We start from the raw sequence: 10,333 nt of genomic DNA, 5'->3' as shown, positions 1-10,333 counted from the left end.
AGATCGTTTGACCCAAGAATCGAAATCGTGATCAAAATTCGATTAATCGCCCAGCCCTACTTCATACGTGACGGCCAGCGTGGCTCCAGCACCTTTGGGTGCTCGGCCCTCTGAGTCGGACCCCACCGTCCCCTTGTGTTCCATCATGGTGCCCGCATGGGGCACTACGCCTACCTAGCCTAGCTAAAGGTTGGCGACAAACTCTAACCTGAAACTCACTGTTTGTAAAGCAGAAAGTGTGAACTGTATGAAATGAGAGTCTTACACTCCTGAACACCTGAATATAAAGTGAAGAAATGGTGGAATAATCCCACCCAGGAGCAAATGTATCAATCTTTCAAGTATGTATCAAGACAAAGTATTCTTCGACCTACCGTTTTGATGGAGTCCTGAGTTAGAAAGTATTTGAATGATGACACACTTCCTTGTTCTGCACAACACTTTAAACAGAAGGGTGGTGGCTTGTGTTCCTCCCATGTTGGAAAATTAAGTCTTTAATGTTGTATTTGCTTAGACTTGACAGGACAATTGTTTAATTCTTTAATTATTTTTCGTGAATAACCATGTCTTTTTTAATCATTTTTGGTCGTCCATCTCATTATGCCTTTCATTGTTCATTCTTGATCCCTTAAGTCCACGGTGTCACAGACTTTACTCTTTCTGGAGAGGTTGGAGGGATGGATGTATTTCAATGCAATTAAACGAAGAAGGAAATAAAGTCTATTTCCTTTCAACGAGGCAAAGGTTTTAAAAAGGTTATACTTGCTATCAAGTATATACCTAACTGTTATTTTCGTTATTTTGATTATTCCCGCCATCATATTTCGAGGACGCAACTCGTGATCAGAGTTAAATGGTACTACAACGCTCACTTAGGATTTGATTAGTCAAGCCAGGTTTTCCGCTTTAGGTTCAATGCACGTCACGTGAAAGGGGCGTTTATCGCGTCATTTTACTCACCTTTACAAACTGGATAGATCAAGAGCAGTCTAATTCACTCAAAAGGAACAGATAGTCATAATGAATTCCTATGAGGAGTCAAAAAGTCAGAAAACAGCTAGGGGCAACACAGTTGCACATAATAAGGCTAGGGAGGCATGCTGGCAAAAAACAGCCAATAGTGTAAATTCGTAAAGTGAAAAGATCCTGCATATCGTCTATAAAATAACTATGACAAATGCAGAATTGTTAACCATTAATCCAAACAGAGTGATGATGATTTCAAAATGCATAAGCAACATCCAACCTGCCTTATTCTATAATTTAGGGAATTCACTTTAAACACACCCTATGTAAGAAATGTTTGGCCTATGTTTTCAACCGCTGAGAGGTAGCGGGGAAGTGGATTAGTATAAGACCCGAACGTCAGCGACCGGGGTTCAAATCTCGCCGGTCTAGCATCATGCCTTTTACCCCCATAGATGTGGTGCCAGCACGGCCTTGAGAATATGACTTCACGTTTGAAATAAGCACAAAAATATCATGCCATAACCTGTAGTGAATAAGTATTTCATATGCATGAGAATTCGGACCTTTTAAGCTTAGCGATATTAATTAAATTTATTATTAATCATAATTTTTAAGCATGAAATAACAAATTTAGCAAGTGGAGCAAATATCAAACACTTTTGGCCATATAAGTCCATAATGAGCTTCTACATCACCGTTCTGCCCACCATTAGATGTTCTCCATAGTCTGGTGTCTTTCTGCAAATCGAGGATGTCACCTGATTTTGGTTTTGTGACACTCTGTCCACATCCTCTCACAAACAATACGTGACTTGGCAACAGCGGGGGGGTGGGGGGAGAGGGGGCGCGTACTCCGCACCAACCTGAGAGTTTACTTTATTGAAACACTCTCTCTCTCACACTCACACTCACACAAACACACACATGAAACACACACACGAGGCACACATCATATTGCCCACAACCACGTCAAAATGTATTAGCACCTGCTAAATAACAAAAAAAAAACAGCCAATTGACTTATCGGCACACACCCTAATGTGTACAGTAAAGTTATAAAATTACAACAACGTTCAACAAGCTTATTTTATTAATTATTAGTGTGTGAATCTCACGTTCACCTCGCATCCATTCAGTCCATAGACGGCCCATATTGACCCAGATGAGCCGGATGGAGCTCATTACATAAACCTGCCTGTAGTTTGCGGTGTGGTTACGGTGTGGTTTCCTGGCTATTTTTGTACATAGGCAAGTCTTACAGAGCACTAAATATGGGCGCAGGGAACAACAACAAACAGACCAGATTAAGCAAAAGGTACAGAAACAAGTTTTATATGTTGTTAGCCTCATAGCATAATTGCCTAAGTCATATTTTAAGGTTCATCTTGTATTTAGCGTCAAAAATCCCCAGGTCAATTAGATGACTTGTGCCGATAGTGATTATGGAATGTTAAAAACACTCTGATTGGCTTTGGATATAGCCAATGGGGCACAGTGATTCATCAGCGTTAGGAGGGTAGAGTTAGGTTAGATATCACAATTTGGCCAAAATATAACTTTCGAAATTATGCTATGAGGCTAACGATCATGGATTTTCTGGAATGACACAATTTATATTGGAATAATAAAATATAATCTGAGCCCGTCGGTGGCATATATGTGCCCAAGCTTAAAACTTAACGATCATCGATCATTGGGGGTATTCTTTTTGTGACACCGGGCGCACGTTAAGTGGCTGAAGCAAAACGGTTTATATGCCTCTGTGGTTTGCCCCAGATTGGTGCCCTAATAAAATGGGCTCCTTGACCCACTACAATTACCCTTACGCTGCATGTAAATCCAGCCAAGTTACTGCAATCCCACACACATACAGGCATTAGTTCATTTATTTCATACTGCAGTAAAAAAAACAAAAAACGGTGTGCAATATAAAATAAATAAATAAATAAAGCATAAGATCCCCCCCCCCCCCACCTTGTTATTAAATGTGCTTAATAAATACATTTGATTTGATATTATTAGCATTTTACAGACCGATACAATGGATAGGGCGTTTAGTAAGGTCCACCACCGTTGCTTCTCTCCCCATAAAAAGCTAGTTGATCCGTCCATCATACACCCTCACCTGTGATGTCAATAAAGGATTGTTTTGAAACGGCTTACATAGAGTGGCGAAGTCACGCCCCTTTCCGGTAGAGCCCATGGGACCTATGAGATCGAAAAAATGAATGGGTTTCAATGGAGAGAAAGTAATTATTTTCTGGTCCCAGTCTTTATATGCCCCTGATTACACATATGTTGTTTATGGATTTAAATGATAATATTTCATGTCAAGAGTTTGACCGTTTATTTTGCAATTGTTTAGGTAAAGGCTGTAGAGAAAACACAATGAGAAAGACTACATGTCTCGTATGTGACGTCAGGCGTGGACAAGACCGACAATCTCCCCATCGGCATAACTGAAACTCTCCACATGCCCCGACTTATAATGGTTTTCACCTCTTTCAATGCTTTTATTCTGCCCTTGGAAAAAAGCCGTGAAGTGGAGCAGAGAAGTCGACATGTGTTCCAAGTGCGGGTGGTCACGTATATTATTTGCGTCGAGAGCAGCGAAGAGCTGTAGTTTACAAAGCGGCCTCACACAAAACCTAACATTATCAAACTTCCTTGTGAATTTTTTTGGTTTTCTTTGCATGAAAAATTATAATTTAAATCCATAAACATATGTGTAATCTAGGGCATATAAAGACTGGGACCATAAAATAATGAATTTCTCTCCATTGAAACCCATTCATATTTTTCGATCTCATAGGTCCCATGGGCTCTACTGGAAGGGGTGTGACTTCGCCAATCTATTGGCAATTTCAACTTGATGCGTAGAGTGTCCTAGTTAGGGGGCCTGTGTCCACATTGTGTGTTTTTCTGGCAGAACTGTGCTGGCATGGTGCTGGTACACACTGGCATGAAGCTTTTGTGACCTGAAAAAGGTGCTTTCGAGAGATGGATTTAAAACACATTATAAAGGAAGTATATTAACTCAGGCCTAGCCCCTATTAGCATGTCTTGTTTAATGATCAAATTTATGTATGGATGGTCCATTTGGGTCGTGGGTGGGTTCTGTGCCAGCTACCAGTAGATCCACTCAGCCCTCGGCCTGGGTTGAGTGGCTAGAGTTTGTTTGTGCATGTTGCCATGGTAACGATTGTTTTTGGGTCGCCATTACAGCGCAGTTTGGAGCTAGCGCTACATGGTTTGTGGTGGGCTTTTTTCCTGATGGATAGCAAGATAAATGCTTATGATAAATGAGAAAAATAATTTAAACAATAGTTCAATAGGTTTTTTTACTGTTCTTGATTGTTTCTAATGTCATGATCCCAGAGACTCACAAAGTGGTTGAGGCAGGAAACACGCCTTCTGGAAACAAACATGGAAGGGCATGAATAACATCTTAAGTGGGTTACTGTTGCTATGGAAAAGGCTTACGGCATACATATATATTTTGTATTTTTTTCAATAGATTAAGTAAACAGAATGCTGAACTTTTTCCTCAGTCAAATTCCTGAGTTGGCTAGTAAAGCTAGTTTCGTATTTGGGAATACACATCACACGATTTAGTTATACGCTATTATATCGCCAATTGAATGTGGAATATTAAACAAAGTTTCGCCTGGTCACCTCCGCTATGCCCTCTTTAATGAAAATTTAAACAGAAAAATATTACATTATGGCAACAGTATAATGATATTTCAACAATATGTACCTATGGTCTACAGTTTATAATCAGTCATCTTTCAAGCATTTCACTTTTTTCTTGGTAACCATGGTGACTCACCTGCGATTGCTGGTTCTGGATCGGCTTGTGGGGCTGATTGGGCTGGTTGCTGGTTACAAACTGAGGAGAAACAACGTAATGAACAAAAGCCCATGTTAAACAGGCCCTGGGATGAACTGAACTTTGCCAACGGGCGACTTTTTAAACTAAAGGGATTCAGCCAGCTTGTGTAGCTTAACACCAGTCTGATGCTGTACGGTTGGGGGTGCTCTATATATCACATACTGTACATATGCTGAATCATAAAAAAAGACAACTTGGAATTCGGCTTTGAAAAACCACTGGAGAATGAGGTAATTTAAAGTAAATGCAAGTCGCAAATGATCTTCCATAGCTCAGATATGTATGGGGGGGGGGGGGGGGGGGGGGGGCATTTGGCCAAAAGAATACTCACACTTGCAATTCTTCAGAAAATCATTCTGGAGGATTAACATAGAAAGTGGATGGCTCGGACCTGGATCAGGAATAAAGGCTAGGTTAACATTGGGGACACTAGTATTCCAGTTTGTGTAACCTGTCGTGGTCAAATATTGTAAGCCTATCCATTGAACAGCCATGCCGTCCCTCCATGTAGTTATTCTATTTTTGCTATGTTTTCATCAGTATGTTTATATATATATAAATATATAGAGCTATCGGTCTATCGATATAGATCTAGAATATATCTCTATAAATTGAGTGAGACCTAGAGATAGTGAGAGTAAAAAGAGAGAAAACGGTGATTGAATGGATACTTACGACACTTCACCAGAGCAATTACTGCCATTAGAGCAACAATGCATATTATGGCAATAATTATTCCGAAAATCTTCCCAACACCTGCAAGGAGAGGAATTGGAAATAAACATAAAAGGTACCATCATGGCATCAACATGCTAACACACACAATGTTATTAATTTGTCTCAACCTGAGGGGTATGAAACAACACACACAGATGGATCATTTCACTGGTTCCTAACCGACTGTCACAACTGACCGACCCAACTGGCAAATTAAAACGGATCATTAAAATCAAGACGGAGGTTGGCGTTCATAGTCAGGTAGAAGAAGGCTACTATAATCAAGACTTCTCACGTTAGTCAAGCCTATAATTTGGCTCTCATTTTGTATTATACTGAGAGTTTGGATGTATGAGGTGAACAGGCTAGGGTTCGGCCTAAAAGAGAAAAAGAAACCGCCTGTTTTATTAACCTATTGGAAAAGTGATAATGTTTGCTAGACATTGCGTACACAATGCCTACACTATTAAAAAACAAATGCACTAAACCTCTCCGATCCAATCTTATCCTATTTGTTGCAAAGGTCAAACTTACAACTTCCCAAATACTATTCTACAAATTAAAGCCTCCGCAACAAAATGACCTTCATACGACCATTCAGCGGTGACATACCTGGTACTGGTTTATAGAGTGGATTTTCCATGGGCAGGCTGCTGTTGCTGGTCATCACACTGGTCTTCAGCCTGCAGAAGAACTTCTCAGGGGTGTCAGAACTGCTGATATTCTTCAGCTCGTCACCCTCGGTCCACTCTCCTTCGTCTTTCTTCCATTCGTAGGAGACCGGTCCCAGATCCTGGGTGTCCGCGGTACACTTCAGAGCACAAGTGAACTCACACACCAGCAGCTGGGTCTTTATACTGGGCGTCGGAGGGGGCTCTGGTCAGGTGAAAAGAACACAAGAACAGAGATGAGGTCTTCCATCTGCTGCACCCAACTTTTTCATTTAAATTCTAAAAAATAATGTATTGCATAGGTGGTCATTTTCTTGCCAGTGCGTAAATCTGTCTGTTTGCCTGCAGTCTAGAGCCCTGTCACTTTTCATATATTTGCCTATATGCGAACTGATGGTAAAGGTTAGGTTAACTTTCGTCCAAATATCCCGGCACTGGCAATGCAATCCAGCCGTAAGATATGGGCCGATTTGTTTTATTACTCTAATGCCCAAGGCCATTAGTTTTGCCAATTTCTTTAGGCTATTTCATGTTTCCTTCAAGTGTTAGTCCGGCGAAAATTTAACCCAGGGTCTATTTCTGCATGAAAACCGGTAAAATAAGCTGTTGATTTCATTGATCAACCACTATCGATCTTGCCCGGAGCACCACTAATATTGCTCAGAATAGCACCAAACCTCTGCAGTAGTCCCGTCGCATAAAACGAAGCACCAACAACGTAGCTAGCGAACCAAGAGTTTATTAAACCATTATTTTTTATAAGTCTATGCATTACCGGTAAGCCCATGTTTACAGGAAGGCCATTCAAGTCGATTACCGAATGCAACAGAGTTCCGTTCAAGGAGGAAAGTTTTGGAATTCATAATTAATATAGTTTATATGATTCCGGGAACTGTCACCTTATTGTGGTGGAGAGGTTTGTGTGCCCCTATGAACCTGAGGGCTGTGCTGTCTGTAGCCTAGTGCTCCTGGTAGGGTCTCCCAAGGCAAAGTGGTCTTAGGTGAGGTGTCTGACTAAGATTGGTTCATAGTACTTTAAAAGCGAGTTCAGTTTAGCTATGAGGACTTGTGCCCCACAGCCCCATATTATGCACATTGTAAAGAATCCAATCATCGCAAATCCTATTCTTCCAGTGGCGGGAGTCCGCAGGAATCACCTGGCAGATGGAGGAGCTGATTCCCCCCCCATGTGGGGCAGTATGACGTCAGGACCCAAAACTGAAAGGGAGGGTTCAGTCTGAACACAGTGACCCATCTAACACACTCCTGCGTTGTCGGAGACCACTTATAATGGGAACCTTCAACGCAAACACAGTGAGAGAAGAAGCAATGCTGGCAGAGCTAGCACACTGTGCCGAGAAAAGGGGAGTGGAAATCCTGGGAGTCCAGGAGCACAGGAGAGTATATGAACAGGACCATATTTTGTACTGCAAAGTGAGGAGTTACTTGTTCATCATCTCATCAGCATGGCGAAACGAGGCCCGGGCTGCAATGGGAGGTGTGGGGCTACTGCTAAGTCCTCGAGCACGAAAGGCTCTCCGTAGGGTGCACCAGCACACCGACAGGATCCTTATCGCAGACCTTATCGCAGAGGGGAGTGTGTTGGAGGGCGACTGGTTTCTTTCTATCTAAGGTCAACGCCAATCCATCTACAACCATCATGGTAGTGTCCTCACCTATCAATGTAGCGCCAGTCGAGAAAGTGGAAGAGTTCTATGGGGACCTTAGAACAGCACTCCGGGATGTTCCGGCTCACACCTTCCTAGCAATTCTGGGGGACCTCAACGGGATGCACCCATCACATATCATGAAAGCACTAACCGCAACGGTGAACAACTTGCTGCCCTAATAACGGAACACGACCTACTAGCTGCAAACACCTTGTTCCGGAAGAGAATGGGCAAGAGATGGACCTTCCAGGACTGGGCTTCTGGTATGCTACGTCAGCTAGACTACATACTGGTAAGGCGCAAGTGGAGGACTTCGATCCTGAACGCAGAGCCATACAGCACGTGTGACTCTGTTGGCTCAGACCACAGAGTGGTTTCCATGAGGGTGCGACTGAGCCTGAGGGTCCCCAAGCCTTGCCCAAAGATCCACCATGACTGGAAGACCTTTTCGGGAAGCCCCGACCTCCAAGCCTCCTACACAGTTGAAGTGAGGAACCGCTTCCAACTGCTGGATACTGAGGAAGGGCCTAGCACAGTGTATGAGCGGTTTGTTGCAGCAAATGTGTAAGCAACCAGGGAGTGCGTACCGAAGAAGGAGAGGATCAGAATCTCCCCAAGGTCTAGACATCCAGAGGTCATGCAGGCACGTGCAATGGTGGAGGAGGTGCGACAAAGCTTTGACCGCGAACGGACCACCGAGAGACATGGAGTATTGAACAAGGCCAAACAAAGACTCTTCAATACGTACGACAAGATCAAAGGGGAGGAGCTGACGGAGAAGGTACAGAGAGTGGAGGCAGCGCAGGGGGAACAACGGTATGGGGAGTCATGGAGGGTCATCAATGAGATGAGTGGGCGCAAGAGGTCGAAGGAGGGACAGGTAGCAGGCTGCAGCCCAGAGGATAGAGTGACCACCTGGTTCACCCACTTCCGTGATCTCCTCGGCAACCACCCGAGAGTGGATGGAGCTGAGGCAGAAATATCGGCAGTCCTAAGAGATCTCAAAATTGACGATGGCCCCTTTACAATTAGCGAGCTTGCAGCAGTAAAATCCACCCTGAAGCAAGGGAAAAGTGCAGGGCCAGACGGCATTCCCCCAGAGGTCCTTAAAAACTGCAACCTCGACGACATCATCCTGGAGTTCTGCAACCTAGCTCTGATGGAAAACATCAAGCATATGTGGTCTCTTTCCAATATCATCCCAGTACTAAATCTGGAGATCTCTCAAAGCCAGACAACTACTGAGGCATCAGTCTGACACGTATCATCGCAAAGATGTACATCCGTATGATACTGAATTGGATACGGGGTGCCATCGACCCTCACCTGAGAGAGAACCAAAATGGCTTTATAGAGGGGATAGCCACCGTATCCCAGATCCTAGCCTTAAGGAGGGTCATCGAAGAGGTAAAAAAGAACAACCTGACAGCGGTCCTGTGTTTTATTGATTTCAAAAAAGCTTTTGACTCAATACACAGAGGAGTGAGGATGACCATTCTTAAGGCTTACGGTGTCCTTCCTAACCTACTTCGGGCAATAGGTACCATGTAGGAGGGCACAGGAGCAAGGGTGGTAACCCCAGATGGCGACAGTGAGGAGTTTGACATCCTAGCAGGGGTGTTAAAAGGAGACACCCTTGCCCCCTTCCTCTTCATTATAGTGCTGGACTACGCACTCAGGCAAGCCATCAGTGGACGAGAGCTGGAACTCGGCTTCACCATTACACCAAGGAGGTCTAGGAGATTCCCTGCTGTAGTCCTAACAGACCTGGGCTATGCAGACGACATCAGCCTGATATCGGACCGTGTAGAGCAGGCACAGAGCTTGACCAGAGTGGAGACGGAATGTGCCAAGGTTGGTCTTACGCTAAATGCCAAGGAAACCGAGGTTATCACCTGCAACATCCTCCCGGACCATCTAACCCTAATTACAACAGGGGGCATTGCTCTGAAGGTAGTCAATGACTTCAAGTACCTGGGCTCATGGGTGAACTCATCAGAGCAAGACCTGAAAGTGAGGAAGGCGCTCGCTTGGAGAGGCCTGAATGGCATGGCCTGTGTATGGAAATCCAACCTCCCCAGAAACATCAAGTTCAGCTTCTTTTATGCGACCGTGGAGTCTGTTCTACTGTATGGCTGTGAAACCTGGACCCTGAAGCCCACCCTACAGAAGTCGCTGGATGGGTGCTACACCAGAATGCTCCGTGCAGTACTTAACATCAACCAGAACGTGCATGTTACCAACAAGCATCTGTATGGTGGGCTACCAGGGCTGAGCGAGACGGTGGCAGCCAGGAGAATGAGACTGGCGGGTCATTGCCAAAGACACTGTGAGCTTCCAGCAAGCAGGCTGGTGCTATGGGAACCAACACACGGGCAACACTCGATCAAGAGGACGTCCCACACCAACAT

The 10,333-nt window shown here is 44.0% G+C and overlaps 1 protein-coding gene across 1 annotated transcript; it reads right to left on the bottom strand.

The window, feature by feature from the left end:
- Window positions 1-1,615: 1,615 nt before the first annotated feature.
- Window positions 1,616-8,561, bottom strand: LOC307074245 (uncharacterized protein; the record flags this gene model as incomplete). Its single annotated transcript, XM_079734263.1, has 6 exons — window positions 1,616-4,383; window positions 4,802-4,861; window positions 5,196-5,255; window positions 5,540-5,620; window positions 6,194-6,457; window positions 8,510-8,561. The coding sequence occupies 6 exons, from the start codon at window positions 8,559-8,561 to the stop codon at window positions 4,352-4,354; spliced, it is 549 nt and encodes a 182-aa protein (XP_079590389.1). The 3' UTR covers window positions 1,616-4,351.
- Between the last annotated feature and the right edge of the window lie 1,772 nt (window positions 8,562-10,333).

Source organism: Pollachius pollachius (assembly GCF_949987615.1).
Source record: "Pollachius pollachius genome assembly, chromosome: 4".
NCBI classification, from domain to species: domain Eukaryota; kingdom Metazoa; phylum Chordata; class Actinopteri; order Gadiformes; family Gadidae; genus Pollachius; species Pollachius pollachius.
The sequence above is the reverse complement of the archived record's forward strand: the minus strand, read 5'-3'. Positions and strand labels throughout refer to the sequence as shown.